General features: G+C 46.2%; 1 protein-coding gene and 1 long non-coding RNA gene across 5 annotated transcripts in view; one reads left to right on the top strand and one right to left on the bottom strand.

Moving 5' to 3' along the window:
• Positions 1-1,065: 1,065 nt before the first annotated feature.
• On the bottom strand, positions 1,066-20,338 carry cpeb2 (cytoplasmic polyadenylation element binding protein 2). 4 transcript variants are annotated; one of them, XM_035521380.1, is made up of 11 exons: positions 18,802-20,338; positions 15,961-16,230; positions 11,916-12,006; positions 9,832-9,882; positions 7,917-7,940; positions 7,156-7,326; positions 6,813-6,902; positions 5,834-5,952; positions 5,321-5,435; positions 4,677-4,858; positions 1,066-4,341 (listed from the first exon to the last, which is right to left on the bottom strand). In XM_035521380.1, exons 1-11 carry the CDS (start codon positions 19,951-19,953, stop codon positions 4,114-4,116), a joined length of 2,493 nt encoding a protein of 830 aa, XP_035377273.1. In that variant the 5' UTR covers positions 19,954-20,338; the 3' UTR covers positions 1,066-4,113. The 4 variants fall into 4 exon arrangements, with proteins under 4 accessions (XP_035377273.1, XP_035377274.1, XP_026884705.2 ...); XM_035521381.1 differs by lacking the exon at positions 7,917-7,940; XM_027028904.2 differs by lacking the exon at positions 9,832-9,882.
• A 569-nt stretch (positions 20,339-20,907) lies between these two features.
• Positions 20,908-21,487, top strand: part of LOC113589314 — a 5,739-nt gene continuing 5,159 nt past the window's right edge. Inside the window, exons 1-2 of the long non-coding RNA XR_003411956.2 lie at positions 20,908-21,042; positions 21,245-21,285. This is a non-coding gene — a long non-coding RNA (uncharacterized LOC113589314). The remainder of the gene's footprint in view (positions 21,043-21,244; positions 21,286-21,487) is intronic.

Below are 21,487 nucleotides of genomic sequence, written 5' to 3'. Positions count from 1 at the left end.
TAGCTGATTCCCTATGCGAGACATTCAATTTTTAATATATTTTTAAAGTTAAAAAAAGGCAGGACTCTGTGTCCGAACAGAACAGGTCTTTATTCAGGAAATGAAAGAAATAAGATTGTAATCAACACCCCATTTAAATACAAAACAAACCAAAATAAAAATCAACATGATATTTGTTTTGCATATCAAAGATCCATTCATTAATAATTACAATCCGAACACTTCATAAACCACTTGAGGGAATCTATACACAAACTTTGATTTAGAAACTAGGAACATTAACAATATTACAAAGATTTTAGCTTTAAAAATAATTCAAATTAAAATAATATCTTAGCAATTAGCATCATAAAATTATATATTTATATATTTCCACATAAAAATACAAAATAATATTAATGACATATATGAAAAATTATTCCAAGTATTTTGCTACTATTAAAGTAAAATAAAAAAGAATAAAATAAAATAAAATGAAATGAAATAGAAATATGCATGAAAAAGTTTCTCTTTTTGTTAGCAAAACGCTATCCAAAATAACTACAATCATTTACATCAGTACAAAGATATCTGGATTTAAAAATAGTTGCAATGAAAAAACGGGGTTTATCCTTTTCTGACAGTAAAAAATGACACCGTGAATCAGAAATTTGCAAAATATGCAATGAAAAAAATAAATCTGCATTAAAAAGGTATACACTGTAATTCTCACTTTTTTTATACAAACATTAGAAACAGTATTGCACGTCACAACACAGATTCGAGGTTAGTCAGCCTTTCAAAATGTGTTATATTCAAGTTTCTGCGTATCAGTGAGGAGAGACCTGCACGGTCTCAATGCAACCGGGGGGAGAGTCTCAAGTGTTTTCCATGAAAATAAACCCTTGATTTTTTCTTCCTTAAAATAAAAGACATGACAAACTTATATATTAATCATGTTAAAATGAATCATATATTAATATATCACTATACACAATTTCATGGGTGATTCTAAAATATTTTTGTTAAGGATTTCCTTGTATATATATATATATATATATATATATATATATATATATATATATATATATATATATATATATATATATATATATATATATATCTCAACAGAAAGCCTGCTTGTGAACAGAATCATACAAATCATTGCCCAATAATTAGGAAAACGCAGTGTGTAAAATAACTGAAATAGAAAAATACAATCCAAATCAAATAGTTGTCTACAAAAATAGTGAAATAAATATGATCTTGTCATACAAAAAAAAAATAATAATAAAAGACAGGAAAACACAACGCACGTGTACAAGACAACAGCATCCCACACGGAGAAGACGACACAGTACTGATCACAAACTCAAACAGCAGAGAATTAAAGGGATGTGCTGACAATATGAACACTCCCATAAGGGTGTCACTTCCTTCAGCCATTTTAGAAGGCTCAGTAGAATAGCCTTTTTCCTTCATGGGTCTCACTAGTCCTAATGCTGCCATTGGTTCACCCTTCTGATGGACAGCTGTTGGCTCCACCCTGCTGGGCCCTGGCCACATTCCCAGATCACCACAGCTCTTTCAGAGTGCGGCAGTGGGCAGTCACTACTACCACAGATCAGTATGGGCCCAGGATCTTGCACAATGGCATCAAGTTATGAAAAAAGAGACTATTAAATAATAGGACTTACTCAGTAAAGGTAGAATTGAAGACAGTTTCTACGGTACAAAAAAGATTGCTTTTTAGCTCTTAAAATCAAAAGTTTGGCTTTTTAAAACTGACCAGATGATGGATTGAAGTGTACAGCAGAATCCAATAACAATGATCTGCCAGGGATGTACAGAAAATTAGTGCATGTTCTCATGTAAGTAGAAATTTGATGGCCTGAGGATTCGTGACGCATCAACAAATAAATATGTTTAAAAAAAAAACAAAAAACAAAACAGTAAATAAAACACTCCAACTTCTCAATGTGGTAACAGCAGAGACGTAAACAATCAAGTCACAAATACTCAGGACAGCGCTCCAGGGCACTGGATATATTACCAAAGACACAAAAAAAACAGGGATCTAGAGAAAGAGTAGATAGACAGATAACAGAGAAAAGAGAGACCAAACAAACAGAGAGACAGCTAGACAGACAGATAGAGACGAACTAAAAATGAGTACAGTACCAAATGGCTGCCGGAGTGTCCAGCGTCCACTGCTTACAGAGATTGTCCCTAACACTGTTCTACAGAGTTGCACTTGATTACAATGGGAGGGCCCAAGACAACAAGATTTGTGCAGACCAAAAAAGGAAAACATTCGCTACAAAAACATTTACTTTAAAAATATCGATTGGGTTGCTCTCTTTCTTAACTCTTCTAGTTTTAGGTCCATCTCCACCTATATCTGTATTCTAGATCTATGATTCTTGTAAATTTCACACACACACACACACACACACACACACACACACACACACACACACACACACACACACACACACGTTGATAGTTGAAAGACAGCGCAGTCTGGAGCAGGCTGAGTGTCTTTTAAGGAATGGCAGCCTGTGCTCTGGCTTCCTTCGAGTCACCTCCACAAGCACTGATGCCTACAGTAATGGACAACTAGATAAACGGTACATTTAAGTGGCGCAAATCAACAGACCTTCGGCCCGTAGCCGCCACCTGCGGGTGATGTGTCGCAGGCTCTGAATGGAGTGGGAGGGGTTGTTCAGTAGGGCAAAGGCAAAATGTTGAGATGTTCTAACTTTCCTCTTTCTACATCGTAACTAAACTAAAACCTGAATCCATACATAACTAGTCACACGACACAGAGACGAGACACACAAGCACTAGACAGCACACTGCTTCTTCACTAACCATTGATACACAAAATGGTGGAACTCGCTAACCCTAATGACGTTTTTCGCAGAACAATGTATGTAAACAAATTATCACATCAATGCATGCAAAGGTTTTTTTTTTAGTAAGAACTTTCAACTTAGCATTTTGTAATGTTCATTGTTATTGGTATTATCTTATACTTGAGAGTCTAACTTTTTTTTTTTTAATTATCTCTCATGCTACGTAGTGTTCAGTTTATCAATAAAATGAGTCTTATGTCTTTTTTCTGTCCTATACGTGTTGGAAACCTCTATAGCCTACCACATGCAAACGATGCAAGGATACAAACATGCACTTGTTGTTCACTCCACTCCTCCACGGCAACGGTCCGCCTGTTCCAGAATGGACGCTGCATTTTCATTTTCAATGATTCCGTTAAAGATGCCATTAGGTATCACAACTATACATCTATTAATTATATCAGAATTATAGCAGCAAAGCGTCTCATATAGCTTGTGATTAAATTGCTAGGTAGAGCAATAACAAACCAGATCCGCAGGTCTGAGGTATCATTCTTTTTGCAGGTCAAATATGGAGAGCAAAAATAGACGAACTCATTCTTATTTCAGGATTATTCTTTTGTCACTTTTAAGAGCACAAACACAATAGAGGGGAGGGAAAAAAATATTGTTTTCTATGGCAGAAATGGCTCCTTTTCATGCTCACGAGTATTTTGCTACCTTTGGTTGAAGACCCAGGGCAGGCATCAGAGATAACGTCAAGGGTTTTCCAGAGACAATTGCGCACTTTGCCCACTAGGGGGGGGGGGGGGTAATAGCAGCAGACAGACAGACGGACGGACAAACTAGCTGCCCCCCATGCAAAAAAAACCACAAAACAACAACACTCATATCTACTTTTTAAATCTCACATATAAAAATAATTCGAAAAACTACAAAAAAAAAAAAAATAAAAAAAAATAAAAATTGTTAATCTCCTTTTTTAAAAAACATGAAAGTACCACAAAAAACGGTTCTGAGCCTGAGATGCGGGAGGGGACGTAGGGGAGGAGGAGGAGCAAATGGTGAAGATAAACAAACAAACAAGCAAACAAACAAAAACAAAACAACTGAGGCACGTAGCGTTTCTGGATGCTACAAAAAGATAAAGGTGAATATATTCATAGATCTCTATATACTGTATACTGTTAGGTGCTCTGTACTGATAACTTGGGTTCTAAGCTCTTTTTCTTGCCAAACATGCGGTGCTGTTCCGGACCACCTCGGCGTGGGCGCGCTAGTTCCAGCGGAAGTGGATCTGGCGTGGTCTGTCGGCGCCCTCTTTGACCAGTGGCTTGTGGAACTCGCGGCCGGCACGCGAGTGGATGTTGGCCCAGCAGAACTCGCAGTAGTACTGCAGGCAGGTGACGTTGGCGCAGAAGAAGGGCGCGAACTTGCCCCCACAGCGTGCCCCCTGGCACTCGTCACACAGCTGGTCATCCAGCACGTAGGGCTTCACCTCCACCTGCAGGTGAGGGAGGACACTGTTAAAGGAACCTCAGAGAGAGAGAGCGCGAGCAGGTTAATGACTATATACTTTGGCCTGAACTTAACAGACTTAGTCATTGCTGGTAAAAGAAAAAAAATTATTCGTTTAGCTCGATTTGATAAGTTCCAGTAAGATACCATAGCTTTCCTTCATCAGGCTCTTTTTTTTTTCCATGTTCAGATACATACACACTTGCACTAGAACTCCTCTAACTTTTCACATTTACTCTTGGGCACACATACACACCCACGCATGCACCCATGCACCCACAGAGACGCCAAATGAAGCAGAATTCTTATTGGCTCTTGTACCCGTTTGTCAATATCACCGTGCTGCAGCTGGACGAATCGGGCGCTAATGGCTGCGATGTAGCTCTGCTGATTGGAGAAGGCCACACGTCCTGCCCCTTTAGGGTACTTGAGCTCTGGGTCGGTGTCGATTCCCGCATAGCACACACCGCCATACAGACGGTCCATGATCATAGCCAACTCAACTGAAGCATGCAAAAAAAAAAACAAACAAACAAAAAAACCACCTCAAAAAACAAAGTTTCAAATGTTTACATATCACTCACATATCTTAGGTAGCTTAGGTCTGCAGTTTTCATGCAACATCCAATTAAAATACTATAAATACTTATTTCCCATATCTTACTATATTACTGTAAATACTTTTCCCATATATTACTATATTACTGTAAATACTTTTCCCATATCTTACTATATTACAGTTATACTCATCCAGTTATCCTGCTTTCTGTGTGCTAAATCACGTCATGTTAGAGTAGTGAAACTGTACTGAATTATGTAGTGTAGAAAACCCCAGGACATGGCTTGACACTGCAGGACTGGACAGGGGGCAGCTGTCAGACAAAAGCACACAGGACAACCCTCCAAGGACCGGAAAGCCGGAAAAAGATGGTAAAAAGTTGACCGACCACGTGAAAGAGTGCTACCTGCTCTGAGTGGACGTGGCACTCCGCCCACAAAGATGGTCTTGCGGGGGTCCAGGGGCTGGGAGCCGTCCATCACAAAGTCGCTGTCGCTCAGGTTCCACGGACGGATCTGGACCTGAACATCACGATTCACAAGTCAGCGCACACTAATGCCGCATGGTGGCGCTTCTGGCTATAGAGGAAAGAACAAAGACTAAACCAGCTGGTGTTTCGTTTTTATATAACCACCCGGTAACGGAAACTGAGGTTGGATTTCGACAGTGATGAACTGAACAAACTGTTTATAGCTCATGCATTTATCTTTCCCTGAGCTGTCCGATCCCACTCTTCCGAGGAATACGGTCTGGCTGCATTACCGGACGTGTACGCTGAAACTCCATTTGTATGCGTGCTACTCCGCACTGCGGCTGGGGGGTGGGGGGTGGGGGTGGGGAGGTGATTATTTCCTTCAGCTCATTGCAGTGAGCCCGGTTCGGCGGCGCACCCCTGAGCTTGGAGACTGGGCACACTCACGGGCTTGTCTTTGATGGTGGGACTCGACACACACAGGTAGAGCTTGCTGTCCTCCTCTAGACAAGCTTCAATCAGGGCCTGCACTGAACTCTCCTCCTGGAACAGCAGGAAGGCGTAACCTTGGCAACGGGGACCCAAAAAAAAAAAAAAAAAAAAAAAAAAAAAAAAAAAGCCTGTCAACTGTCAGCAGCCAATTTTTCCCACAGCTTAGAGTTAGTTCGATGTACAAATGTAAACTTTGCAACATTTACTTGAGAGTAGAAATATTAAAAGACTGAATATGTAGGACACATTCTGGTGGTGAATTATAGGCTTTAATGCCCACGGCTTTGTGAGGATTTTGTATTTCTTTAAGGGACATTTTACCACACACACAAAAACCAGCTTTCTCTGAATATTTTGGGGCTATTGTCAGCATAATGACTCATATACATTTTTATAAAGTATTTTAAATGAATGTATGAACATATTTAAAGGAATTATTTATAATAAAGCAAAGTGCAGTCTCAGTACTGCACACATTTGGTTTTGCAAAGAAAGCTGCTTACTAGAAAATGCTATTTTTCTTTTCATTTGCAATGGTTTCCATGAAGACACTGTCAGCAGAAGCCAAGCCAAACCATTACAACCAGTCAAACCATTATGTCCAGTCTGACTATTAGGACCAGTCTGTTAACTCTATCAATAGTGCTGTGTGGGACTCCATAAGTACTTGATAAGTACTGATTTCTATTCTAACACATTTCTTAAGCTTGGCAAAAAAGTTTGAGTTTGATCTCACCGTTTGTGCTGTATGTCAGACTCATCTGACTGACTCAGAAAAAGACATCTAGTCTCGCTCTCTCTTTTTTTAGGAGAGTTCCAAATGAGGTGTACTTGATGAAATTACCAAAAGCCAAAAGCCTGAGCTGTCAGGCGTGGCCCACGGCTGAAGACCCCCACGGAACGGGCGGCTGGCTGGGTAGTGCTGTGCGATTACCTTTCGGGGGGAAGTAAGACTTGCTCTCTGCCTTATGTGGCCAATCGACCACCAAGTGGCCGAACCGCCGGAAGCTGGACGTGATCTCGTCTGCATTTCAGGGATGAGAAGGCAGGAAATGAGAGCCAGAGAAGAATAAGAAAGAAATTGGGAAATTGGAGACTTCCTGGAAATACGCTGAATTACTTTGGAGACTTGTGTTTGAAAGACGGATTCAAAGTCGATTTTAAGTAAATGAAATAACCCGTTACATTTATTACAACTGTAATAGCAACACAAGGTGAAACACTACAATAAATATTCATTCAAAAAAATAATAATTTTAAAAGGGTTTCCAGCTCACCTTCATCTATGTCTGGGGGGAGGCCACCCACGAACACTTTACGGGAAAACCTTTCCATGCGCTCCCCATTGTGATGTGGGTAACTGGAAGAACCCAAGATCCCTGGAACACCTTGGTTACCATGCCCGTCGTCAAGGAGACCATCATCAATGGGAAACAGGGAGGAACGTCCTGTAGAAGAGACCAGAAAAGCAAGCGAGAGAGATAGAGATAGATAGATAGATAGATAGATAGATAGATAGATAGATAGATAGATAGATAGATAGATAGATAGATAGAATTAAAAGGTAAGGTGATAAAGACAAATGCTTAGACCTACATAAATCTTTCAGCAGGTAGCCCATTTATCCATCAGCATTTCTGCATCTAGAATGGATAACTGACTTGAGAGCATTTTTGCTACATTCCTAAAGCAGCGTTACGTATGCAAAACCGCCAAGACAAGCGGTAACTTGGCAAATCGTCGCACATCGTGCTCAACACCGAGCGCATGACCCGAGCTGAACGCGCTGGCGGCCATTTCACCGCGAGCTGTTTGCTTTAGTGAAAACGGGCCCGCAGATGTTGCTGCGTTCAGCTCGAGGCTGGACAGCGGACGTCAGGCTCCAGGAGGCGGCAAGCTGCGTGTGAGCGCCGTGGTGCATCACTTCCAGCTGCCGTGAGTGCAAGTGTAACACGCACACGCCCGCGCAGACGTTCGCACACTCAGAGACAAGCGCGCGGTTTCAGCCATGCTACCGGGCACAGGAAGTGGACTTTACCTCGCCGTCTCCCGAAGCTCCTTGCTGCGTGTAAACAGAACAGAGTAGAGACAACTATGACACGAGTGGAAGCTTCAACTTAGCGATAACTTCAGTCTGGGTTTACACATAGACGTATGCACACACGCACATATAGACATACAGAGAAGAAACATTTTAAACTGAATGTTTGGTAGTGTGTTTCGATGCAGAATATTGCAGAAAATTGCCCTGTGAAGCTTATTTCAGCAATGACGCGCATTAATAGGCCAAGTGTCTTCATGATGCAGTTTCCTTTTTAAGAAACCGCCTTAAGTCTGATAAAAGCTGGTCAGTGGCCATTATTCATGACAAATTCAATTATCACTAACCCCCCCCCCCCCGTCATGTTACCCATAGTATGCAATCACATGACCAGAACTGAACGAGTCATGTGACCTACTCTGATACGTATCCCCTCAGTCATTTGACTAAACATGAGTTTGGGTGCTGCGATTGTGGAAAACTAGACATGCTATGGACTGCCTGCATTGTTTTTTGCTTCAGTTTAATCGCCACTAACCCGGCACGACCCCGAGCGCCGTTTCATCACCGTGTGCGATGGCCTATGCATTGCTTGCGGTTAGAGCGGGCATAGTCAATTTTAAAATGGAAACAGATCGGCTCACACGCTCTCTTTTGTTGTGACACAACCCGACAGGCTTCTGCGGACACGAAATCGCCACACGAACGTGGCCATGCGGCAGCAGCGGGACCACACGGCCCCTGGCCGGGCCAGAGGCTGGCGCTGGGCGAGAGCTGATTGGCCGGCGCTGCCTTTCCTTGTCCAGTCACAAGCCGCATGCAAATGTAGAACGGGCCCGCATTCTCGAGTGTCTCCGTTCTACGGTGAAGTCATGACTCGGGAACTCTGGAAGGGTCAGTTTTCTTTTTTCGCCGTCCAATGTGGTACACCGGAGACGGGCAGTCACGGCGCAGTTAAAAAGCAGGACGCCGACAAACACAACACACCTGTCGGGCCAACACACGGGAATCCATATTTTTTTTCTACCTAGGGAAACTGCGGACAAAATAAATAAATAAATAAATAAAAGTCGGGAGTCATTTTAAACTTTTTAACTAATAAGCGCTGAACTAAGATCAGCTTTTGCATTTTACAACAATGGTGATAGCAGCGACATGAGCACAGGGAGTGATCTGGGACCAGCTGTCATACGTGCCGCTCAGAAAATACCTCGAAGGTCGCGCAGCCTTGAGTGAACAGGATGGCAGGAAACGTCAGACTCTACACAGAAAAAAAAAAAAGGGCTCGACTCCGCAACGCCACACGCGGCTCTCTGAGACCTCGAGCGATCGTTAGTGCGCTACCAAATATGGAGGACACGCTCTTCGCGAAATTGCACATGACCGAACAGAACGGTGGAGAACCGCAGCTGCAGCGTGCGTGGCAAGTGCATGCGACCTAGACTCCCAAACGGAGCTTATCGTCAGCGCCCCCTGCTGGCCCTGGGTCAAAAGCGGAAACGCGCAACTCAAAATTCTTTCTCTGTTGGCGCCACTTGAGAGTACACGAATCGATTATCTTCGAACGTTAAAAATATGAAACATGGTAAATTAATGAAATACCTTTCGACTGCATGAGCTCGTCCTTAGCCAGACACAGAGAACGAATGCCAAAAGGTGTTTTCAAATGCACGCAATGCGCTTCAACTAAACACCTTCCTATGATGCATGTACATGGTCAACTCCATTTAAGCACGTGTCTGGATACTTGGTGAGCATTTTAATAAACAGCCAATAATTACTCCAGGTCATTTGAAATGATGACACACTTAGACTAAAAGTCCCACGTTGCACTGTAAGACAGGTACTGTGGAAGGGCAGGCAGGGTCAGTAGGGAGGAGCAGTGAGAGATGTGATTGGCTGGTATAATTACCATTGAGCATGAGCAGGCCATCGGCACCAGGATGTGGGCATCCCATGCGGCCTGAACGTGGGAGAGAGACAGACAGACAGACAGACGGAGAGACAGACAGACAGAAAGCTGCATGAGACACATAGACAAATGGGAAAACGGGGTGCTGACAGAATGGCTGAAACAAGGTGAAGCCTCGCAGCTAATGTGAAGGTGGGGTCCTCTGTACTGAGTTCGGTTTGTTGTTCATTGTGACTCATTGCCATGTGATCTGTTCCATGGAGACAGAAACAGTCAGAAATGTCTTGCAGATCAGTGGCACAAACTAGCCCCAACTAGCCCGACGACAACGCCTCGATGGCGCTTCACTCACTGTGCATGTCCCTGGCTAGCCACCCGTTCAATTCAAAACATCCCACATTCACCAACCAAAAAACAGAAGCCTTACCAAATCTGTTATTGATGGAGAACAGAAGCACTTCAGATGGTTATCTACTGAAGGTCTTTCAAGGCTTCTTAGCACATTTACAACATTTTTATCCAAAGCAGCTTACAATTATGACTGAATACAACTTGAGCAATCAAGCATTGATGGTCTTGCTCAGGGAACCAACAGTGGCAACTGGGTGGTGGAGCTTGAACTAGCAACCTTCTGATTACTAGTCAAGTACTTTAACCACTGAGCTACCAGTGGGATCATGAGACTGTTGGATTCTAAGGACTTAATTGAACCATCTTTTGTGTGTTTAACCCCCCCCCCAAAAAGCTTCTAGAAACAGCACTAACTCCTGTTCTACTGAGGGAAACCTACAAATCTCTCTGTCCATGGAAAAACTAAGGCCTTATCTGTTTGTTTTCCATGAGCACTAGTGGCTTTTGCAGCCCAGGCACTGTGCATTCCAAAAGCACAAAGCAGTTTTTCATGTTTCTGAGACTAGAGTCAGCACGTTCTCTGCCGTTAGGACCTCGGGGCATTTTGTCGTGATCTCAGCAGCCTTACTCATGGGCCTAGTTCACACAGAGCATCACAGACCTATCCCCCACCATACCTTAACGTATGGTGCCGTTGGTGTCAAAGTGTCCTAGTTTGAGATTTGTCAGTGCAATGGTCTTTACAGTCAGTGCTTTATTCAGGACACTTCTGTTTGGTTTTCTTGTCCTCTGAGTCCTTGTTGTGTCCTCTCCAGTCAAAGAATGGAATGTTCTAGTTATAATAAACTGTTCATTGGTTAAAAAAAAGAAAAAAAAAAGAAAGAATTAATTTAGATTTGAACACAAAATTAGAGTTCTCTCTCTCCCCATCACACACTCTCTCTTTCTCCATCACTCTCTCTCTCTCTCCCCATCCCTCTCTCCCCATCACTCTCTCTCCCCATCACTCTCTCTCCCCATCACTCTCTCTCCCTCTCTCTCCCTCGCTCTCTCCCTCCCTCCCTCACTCTCTCCCTCTCTATCATTCTCTATCACTCTCTCTCCCTATCACTCTCTCTCCCTCTCTCTCCCTCCCTCCCTATCACTCTCTCCCTCTCTCCCTATCACTCTCTCCCTCTCTCTCCCTCCCTCCCTCCCTATCACTCTCTCTCCCTCTCTATCACTCTCTATCACTCTCTATCACTCTCTCGCCACACCCCCCTGCAGTGAGCACAGCCGCTTATGACAGCAGGGGGCAGGTCAGAGTAGTACTGCAGTACACAGCCACACCCAGGCCTCAGCCTAACACTCTGCTCCAGCTCCCAGTACCACACAGGGACGTTTCCTGAACAAACAGGCTACCAAGCAAAACATCCTGAGGTTTCAGGGGCTCAGTCACATGTACTGGAACACGGATTAATATGAACTCGTTTACATGAATCAAAAAGAATTCCCAAAACTGATCACCAGCTCACCGGATTGTGCTGTGGTCCAGTCAACCTCTCAGTGGCTGACTGTGACTAACTGAACAAATGGCTTTGCTGGTTTCTGCAGAAAAAAAAACACTGCTGACAAATGGCCTTCCGTCCGGGGGGAGAGGTTTCTGAACGCTGGTAATTCAGCAGGCCGGGTCTGTGACGGGAGGCGAGGTCTTATTAGTGAGCGCGGGGTCGGAGGCAGGAAGTGGGTCTTACCCTTCAGAGGGTCCTGCTCGGCCCTGATGATGTCGATCAGAGAACTCTCCAGTGAGTGCATGTTCAGGCTGTCGTACATTCTGCTCCGATCCTGCAAGAAAGAACGAAAAAGAGAGAGAAAGAGAGAGAGAGAGAGAGCGAGCACGCACACAGAGAGAAAGAGTCAGTGTTCTAGCTCCGTGCACCCACGAGGAAACCACGGCGACCTAGTCCGCAACTTTACAGGATTACATGGATGTAGCCAAGTGCTTGCTGAGACATTCCTTCTGCGCTGGTTCATGTGAGATGAGATCCAGGGAATGCTGACCTTCAGAACATCCACCACACATTGTGTGAGTGAGTGTGTGCGTGCGTGTGTGTGTGTGTGTGTGTGTGTGTGTGTGTGTGTAAGGCAGATAACATCTCTTTCTACTTTGCTATAAATGTCAGAAGGGCATCCTATGCTGTTGCTCTGAAACTATTTTAGTACACTAGTAGTATACATACACACCCACACACACACGTGCAGGCACACTATGTTCTGACACGACTGTATGTGGAAGCATTGGATGCGTCAACAGAGGCCATGAAAACCATGTCTGGGACCAGAAGCTAAGCTCTTGGCTGACTGCGCCAGGTTCAGTTCTGACCACTCCATCCGCTCACGCCTCTCCTACCGTGAGTGCCTTTATTCTCCATGGCTGCCTGAACTACATAACACTCCTCTCTTCCACATTCGCGCATGGCTCACTTCTCCAAGAGTCAACCCTGTCCAGGAACAGACTGCGCTATTTAAAGAGGACTGTCCTTTAAAAAGTGCTTTGTAGTCCAGCAGGTGCTTTGAATCAAATCACAAAAAAGTGGCCACACAAAGCATGGGCTTGTTTTTCTGGCCCAGATTTGAGCTAAATGTTAACTGAAATGGAAAAGCCTTGTGTGGTTTAGCTCTGACTCAGTGCTGGAGTGGTTGAGAAGAACAGTGTCCCATTGCCTGAGCCGTCTACATCTTCTGAGTCTCTGCTCATTACAGAACAGTAATAGTGGCCGGTATTCAGCTAAGGACTGTGTTGCTGTAGCACTGTTGGAGCTGATGGGCAGATTGTTTTAACGGGCTGTTGTCTCCGCCTGTGTGGAGCGGGACACCAACAGTACCCTGTTAAAACAATCCACTAAGGGCATATTCCCACGCTCCCACTCCCCGGTTAAAGGCTCAGTCCTGTGCCAAGCCCCCCCAGGAAAAGCTTGGTCCCGTGCCCACCCCCCCGTTAAAGGCTTGGTCCTGCGTTCTTCAGACTAACCTTTCTACCTCTCTCTCTCTCTGAGTCTTATCATTCAAATCACACTTATATTGGAAGCCCATACTTACAAGGGCAGCTGCTGATCTCATTCTCAGTGACTGGTGTTCGTTATATGTGTCTCAACGACCGGTGTTTGTGATGCGTGTTTCAAGGACCGGTGTTCGCGACGCGTGTCCCAACGACCGGTGTTCGTTATACGTGTCGCAACGACCGGTGTTCGTTATACGTGTCGCAACGACTGCTGTTCGTTATACGTGTTTGCGGTCAGCAGATTTTTCTGTTGTTTTCTAAGTACAGAAAAATACATAAAAACATACATGTCCACATGAATGGAGCAGATGCTATATAATGCCATCTGTCTGCCATATATATCACGACTACAGCTGACCAATTGCCCAACGCTCACGCGCCCACACACACATGCGTGCATACACGCACGCACGCACGCACGCACAGACAGCAGGAAGGATGTCACATCCACAAGGCTCCTGTAACAACCTGTCACAGACACTGGTTTCCTAATGGTTTCTGGATTCCTTTAAATGGTTTGGGCTCAGCTCTGGACCAGCTCTTTCCAGAGCAGTGCCGACCCTCAGCGCTCCGGCCCCCTCGGCACACAGCGCTGCTGGGGAAGTGTTAGCGAGACCAAAGATAGCATTAGCACTAGTTGCCAAAAATAAAGAGGGTGAGAAACAGCTGAACACCAGGCGCGTGTCAGAGACACACAGAACCCAAAGCCCAACTGTCAGTGTGAGATCTCTCAGAACACTGCCAGTCCCTACACTGTCTGGAGCGCAGACTGTGACCAGTATCAATAAATGTCTAATTAATCTATATGGAACAGTTTGATAGGACACAGAGATTATGTTTCTCAGTTCAAGATTATGTATGTTTTTCTCTCTCTCTCTCTCTCTCTCTCTCTCTCTCTCTCTCTCTCTCTCTCTCTCTCTCTCTCTCTCTCTCTCTCTCTCTCTCTCTCTCTCTCTCTCTCTCTCTCTCTCTCTCCCCCCCTAACTCATATATTCTCCTCCCATCTTTCTGTACCCCTGTCCGGCTGTTTATCTCAATGCCCCCCCCCCCAACCCCCGCCGCCCAGAGTCACAAGCGTGAGACAAACGGAAATCTGGGAAGGAGGGCGAGCAGAGGAGACATGTGAGGAATGAGAGGCATTCCAAACTCCAGGAAGGGCGCAGGAACGAGGAAGAGGAGAAAGTGACGAGGCACGGTCAGTCGGAAACACACGAGCAGAAAAACACGCCGGCCTGTCGCCAGGCAACACACACAGCGCTGGAAAGATCCTTTAAAGGACTCCTCCACCACAGAGAAGAGCTGGCTTAACTTGGTCTGAAATGTCAAGTAATTGCACACGTACTCATCCCATTGTGGATATGGCTTATGCTACACCTGTCATACACTTCATGCCATAAACAAGAATCTCTCGATTCTTACACGAACCGATATGGTCAAAGTTCCACTCAAAGTTTCTGCAATCAACTGGATTTCACAATCATGGAAGTCATCTGAGAGGGATCATATTAGTTGCCATTAGTAACACAAAACCTATAGCTACACTATATGGAAGATAAGGTGACATAGATCACCAAAGTATATATGGAAAATGGACGCACCCAAAGATACAGTAAGCAATACCTCCACATTTGGTTTTTGAGTCAGACACTGAGTAATCAGATACTCATTTGCATTTAATCCTGTGCACAGTTCACCTCGGGAAGCAGATCCACCATGTTGCTGGATCAACAGTTGCCAATGGGAACAACTGTGTTGCCCAGCTGGCACTAACTGGTAAAACCTGCACCCAACCCGTCCCTCCATGAAAAGCTGACATGGGAATGGGGAAGCTGGACCTAATTCACCTCTACACACAGAGCTTGCTGAAGGCCCGTCTGCTTTAGTGACCTAAAGCAGGGCTCTGCCGGGCCGGACAGACATGAGCACACAGATGGGTGAATGAAGGAGGCAACCGCATGAATACAGACAAATGCACGTGCTCGCGTGTGGCTGAGATCGAGATGAGGTTAGCAGACACAATGGTTAGCCTATGAAAGATCCCCTTACACGCTGATGACACACAGACACAAAACACACACACACAGACACACACACACAGACACACACACACAGACATACTTTTTCCTCTTTTATACTGGGATTATTTCTGTCTCAATCTATTATGAGTCCTTTAACCAATTCTCCATTTGACCAAACTCCACAAACTTTTAAAGAAGCAGAGAATCCACACTGGATCCTATGACTGGATGTGACTGAATGTGACTGAATGACTCGACATGACTGAATCTGGGTGAATCTGACTGTACATGACTGAATATGACTGGATATGACTGAATGTGACTGGACATGACTGAATCTGACTGGACCGGATTTAATCAGACTGCACATGACTGGACATGACTGAATCTGACTGAATCTGACTGGACATGACTGAATATGACTGAATATGATTGGAGATGACTGAATATGACTGGACATGTAAATGTAATGTAAAACATGACTGAATCTGACTGGTCTCTAATATGATGAGGTGTGTTGTTCTGCACCTTGGTCGCAGCGACCATGCCGTGATTCTGACGCGTTTTTAAGTTTGGATGGTTTCCCAACTCTTCTTTTGCTACCATCCACTGAAGCACCTACCACACAAACACCTGCATGCATGTGCGCGCACACACACACACACACACACGCACATACACACACACACACACACACACCAGCGTCTGTGTTGTTCGCACCTGCAGAGGCAGCAGTGTGTTGCAGTTGCTGTCTGTGCGGAACACGGTCTCCTCAATCCAGGACTTGGGCCCCAGGGCTGAGCTGGAGCGGGGGAACTTTGGCGGCGCGATGACGTTGCTGGAGAATGGCTTCTTCATGGGGGAGACCTGGCTGAGAGAGCCAGGCATACCCATGCCACCCCCACGCCGGTGGTCTCTTCCCCAGGACATGCCCCCAGAGTTCCAGCCACTCCCCTGGGTGCCGCCCCACAGGGACTGTTTCATCATGGGCTATTGCGGAAGAGACAGAGGGAGAGTTTATTGAGTTCAGGTGTTTCAGCCATATCTATTGTTAAAAGGAGCATAAAATCAAATCCATAACCATGCAATTTCCATAGACAAACACTGCATGCAGTAGCATGAGTCATAGAGAAGAGCTCAGTGAGTTTAAATGTGCATAAACTCATCCAAATCACCTATTATCTGTTACATCACTCCCTGCAAATTCCCAAACTCACTCTGAAAGCAACATCAACACAACACCTGGGCATCAAGACCTTTAGGGGCTTCGATGGCCAGGCAGGGGCACACAATCCTAAAATGACTGTGTGCCCTGTGCCAAGGGAGGTGGGCTGAAGGGTAAAGCAAGCTGGACCCTGGTGTGGAAACGCGTTCTCTCGAGTGAAGAATCGCGCTTCACTCCCTGACAGCCCAATGGGTGACTCTGGGTTTGGTGAATGTAAGGACAACCCTACCCACCAGAACGCACGGTGCCATTGGTTCAGCAGCACGATTATGTTCTGCGGGTGTATTTCAGGGTTTGGCTTTGTCCCCTTAGTTCCAGGGAAGGGCTATTGTAATGCTCCAGCACACAAAAAACATTTTAGACAGTTATATGCTTCCGATTTTGTGACGACTGGTTTTTTGGAAAGTCCTTTCCAAACACACACATGTGTGTCCCAGCGCACCAAGCAAGGTCTGTAAAGACATGGCTTGATGGCTTTGGTGTGGAGGAACTCCAGTGACCTGCACAGGACCATGATCTCAGGCCCGCTGAACAACAGGGACTGGAACGTTGTCTGCAAGCCTGCATCAGTGCCTGATATCACAAATGCTCTTTTGACTGAATGGGCACAAATTGGCACAGACACACCCAAATGAGGGTGCCAGCTCCATTGTAATATCCTTGGCTCTGGAACGGGATGTCCAACAAGTTTACACAGGTGTGATGGTTAGTTGTCCACATACTTTTGGCCATATGTGAACACGCGCGCATGCTCAAGAGTGCGTGTGCGCGCGCGCGTTTGGGTCTGACCACTGGTCCGTGCAGAAGCAGTAAGAAGCTTTAGAGCTTTGCGTCTAATTCTAATTGCATAGTGACTTCAGCAACACATACTCTTTCTCTCTCTCTCTCTCACACACACACACACACACACACACACACACACACACACACACAGACACACAAACAACTTACAAATGAAATAGGTTACACACTTAAATGTTTCTAAACACACATGCATTGAATGTAGCTGGGTACATTGGTGTGTGTGTGTCTGTGTGTGTGTGTGTTTGTGTTTGTTCCTTCACGTTGTGCACTGTTCCTGATCTCTCTAATGCGTATTTGCCACACCCATCGACATAACCTACAACGTCCACGTGTATAATTAGATATCGGAGTGTGTGTGTGTGTGTGTGTGTGTGTGTGTGTGTGTGTGTGTGTGTTTAGGTAATAATAACGATGCTGTCTAGACATTGGGAAAGAAAGCGTGAGCTGTTTTCCAAATTGCTGCAATCCAGGGGAGTAAACGATAATGCATGCATTCCGAACAAATACACACACGCACGCACGCACGCACACACACATGCACACATGCGCACACACACACAGTGGGTAGACAACGGTTGCAGATTTCTACCACAGTAACAATCTGAGTGTGTATCATTTTGTATAATTAGACATTGTATATATGGAGATGGTAGCTAGAACACACAATAATTTCCTTCTCTCTCTCCTGTAGACCATCTGTTGCCTCACATGCATATGCGTGCACTCGCACACACACACACACACACACACACATACACACACGCACGCACATGCATACACACACACGCACACGCACACGCACACGCATACACACGCACGCACATGTGGGGGCCCTAGCTCGCTTAGTCTAATTCTAAACCAAATGTACTTTTTCCTCTTGCCTGGAAGATATAATAGATTGTACAGTACAAGACAACTGCAAAGTAGCAGTCTGGACTATATAATTATTCTTTATTCTTATAGGTAAGCAAGTGAAAACGCAATATTAACATCAACATTCTCATTAAGGGCTTACAAACACACGCAGGCGCGGCTGCACGCACGCACACTCACCCACGCGCGCGCGTCCTTGAGGCCTCTGCGTATGTCACGTGAAGCCTTTTAACAATTTCACGTCTCGCGAACGGCGTGTTATTGACAGGAAACGACTCTGCCAGCGCGGATGACCTCTTAATACCGCAAACAATTAAGGTGCACGCTCAGATGAACGGGCCCTATCTGGACGAGAGCGTGCCAGGGGCCTTCTCCTAGCCCGTGCGGAGTGACGCACTGACCGGGCGCATTTGCATTCACCGCACAAATTTCACAATGGCTCGTTTCCACCCCTTCCAATAACGTGGGAACGGTATTACATCTTTCCGGCGATAATTACACAGTAATGGTCGTAGAAAAACCAGAGCTACTGTGACAGATCTTATGCATGCATTTAATTGGCATTATTCGCATCGTTATGACCTTTGGTGACATTAAGGTGCACACGGATAATGTGTTCGGTTTTTATCCAGACGTTTATCCGCGGAAGGTTTTCTCACCTGGTGATGGTTGTAGTTGTTTCTTTGCTGCAGGAACGCGCCCTGCTGAGGGTGCATCTGCGGACTGACCGGGGACCGGCGGCTCTGTGGCGGCTGGGGGGGGACGTTGATCTGCGGCGAGAAAGGACTGTTGAAGCCCTGCAAGTTAATGCCGGCGCACGGGTTAGCCGACACTGGCGAGAAACTCTGGAAGAAGCCGGTGTTAATGGAGGAGGGGATCCCCGGGTAGAAGTTGTTGTCGGGTTCGGTGCTGGGCGCAGGGTTCAGAGCGTTTGAGTGACTCGCGTTTGCCGCACTAGAAACAGGCGGTGGGGGTGAGCTCGTCTGGACCGACCACGGTGTTCCGAAACCGGGGAGGGTGGGGGAAGCCGAGCCGCCCCCGGGGTTCTGGATTTCTTGATGGGGGAGGTTCGGAAAACCCGCTCCGATTCCTCCGGCCAGCAGGCCGCCGCCCGCGGTGCTGTTGCCGTTTATGAGGTGAGCGCTGGGGGACTCCATTCGGATCTTAACCTTGTTAGGACTCACGGACGTCGGCGACGGCGACGCGGCGGATACCGCGTCGGTCGCTGCCTCCTCCAGCAGCGGGCCGTGAGCTTGACCGTGGCCCGCGTCCGCGCCAAGGTGCGGTTCAGCGGCGTAGGGCTGCGGCAGGTGGCAGGAGAATTCTCCCAGGGGTGGAGGCGGCTCCTGGCAGTCCAAGTCAGGTTGCTGATGACTTAACTGCCGCTGTGCTTTCCGGTCGTGCTGAAGGTCACAGAAGGACTGCGACGGACCAAACTGGGCTCGACCCCCGCTTTTGAAATCGGAGAAGCGGCTCAGCGCGTCGTAGTCCGAACGGTTACCACTACGGCCGTTGCCGCCGGCTTGCGGTGGCTCGGCCGCGTTTCCGTTGTCGTTTTGCACGGCCGACGGGAGCTGATGCGAGGCTGTCAACCTCACGGGCTCATCCTGCATGTTTTGCTGATGCACAGCGACCGGCGAGAACGGAGGGGACTCGGCGCTGGCGCAGGACACTGACGGCGAAGTGGCGGAGAAGTGGTCGAGAGCAACCGGAGAGGGGGTCGAGTACGATCTAAATACGCCTCCGCCGAACAGTGTAGTGCTGCTGTTTATAGTCGCTGTCTGTAGCAAGCCAAACCCGTAATCACCCATTTATTTGCGTAAAAATACAAAAAAAAACAACAAAACCCTAGCTTGCGTATCCACAGCCTTGTGAAGAACAAAAAGGAGAACGCACGGTAACCTCTGTCGCGCAGCTTTTAACTTCCTACACCATACGGCGGGAGAAGGAGGAGCTTTGGTGCAGTCGGTCGTCGATTCTCAATAAATATGGTAGTCTGCTGTCAGCCTTGTTATCTGTGGCAATCTTACGTTTTATTATTGTTGTTGTTGCTATTGTTATTTTTTTGTCTTTTTTTCTTAGCCGTGAGTCCTCTCCGACCGACCGTGCATCCTCCTCCTCGCGTTACCGGCTGATCTCCTGCGGCAGTGGATTAAAGTGCCTCCGCGCACGTCACGAGCGCGTCACGGTTTTCGTCCCGGGACCCCGCCCCATTCGGGTGCGCGCTCCAGCTGCAGAGGAGCGCCGCAATGTTTACGTCATTCGATTCGTTATTCATGAGGTGCAGTAGCTCGCGCCGTCGCCGAGGCTCGGGCTCGCCGGTAAAGAGCGCTCGGGGATGTTCCTCGAGCTCGCGAGGTTTGGGCCCGTGACACCCGTTAAGACGCACGGGGCTTACACCCGTCGTTTCGGCATTGGGCTCCGTGTGCTGCGACATGGCTGCATGCACAGAATTAACGCAGATCTCAATAAGTCATTAATTCCTTGAAGCATCTGCATATGAGACGCTCTTTGTGCGTTATTCATCTTGCCCAGTTATTATTGAACTCGTCTATTATTAGTGGCAGAGCATTCATGCTATTCAACCTATAAAGCCATTTGCAACAAAATCAGCCGTTTATATTCGATTTGCTCTAAGCGCGCACAGCACCGCTCTGCATATAGGAGCAAGCGGAGAGACGGACCCGGCGTGCACGCCAGGCAGCGTCACGATGCGCAGTGACGTTCTGCGCTAAAAATAGCTTCTTAAAATGCAACCGGGCGTCTGGGTGTCATGCTTTATGCATGCTTAAGCGGCAGCCTCATTCTTTTGAAGGCGCATTTTCTGTCGCCTGCGTCCATCGCTTTGAATGATCCGACCATGTCTGACAGATGCGATCGATTGTTTCTTCTAGGTCAAGGTAGTTTCGTTTTAGCCTTATTTCTTATGCAGTGCGTTGGTGGTTGGCATCACTAACCTACTGGTGGGATATAGAAAAAGAAATGCCCAGTATGACCAGTTAAAGATCAGTGAAGCTTTTTACAGGGTCCTGTTTTGAGATTAGTATAAGACTACTGCATCTACGCTATTAACTTTACTCCTATGCTATTAAAACAATTTAGACCATTTCACAGCAGTGAAGTAAACCTGAGGCTAAACAGAGGTGAGTCCAGAAAATGCATTGTTTTCTCTTTAAAGTTCTCATTAGGAACCCTTCGAGTCACTGATCAAATCACACCATGATAAGCCTCTGGCTTGGTAACACTGATCGGGCAATCATTAAGCCAATCAGTGATGGAGCCCTCAGTAAAGGTTACCATTACAACAAGTGTATTTACGTGATAGCTAAACCCATCAAAAGAGAC

Source organism: Electrophorus electricus, chromosome 22 (assembly GCF_013358815.1).
Source record: "Electrophorus electricus isolate fEleEle1 chromosome 22, fEleEle1.pri, whole genome shotgun sequence".
NCBI lineage: Eukaryota > Metazoa > Chordata > Actinopteri > Gymnotiformes > Gymnotidae > Electrophorus > Electrophorus electricus.
This window is presented reverse-complemented; position numbering and strand designations above follow the sequence as displayed.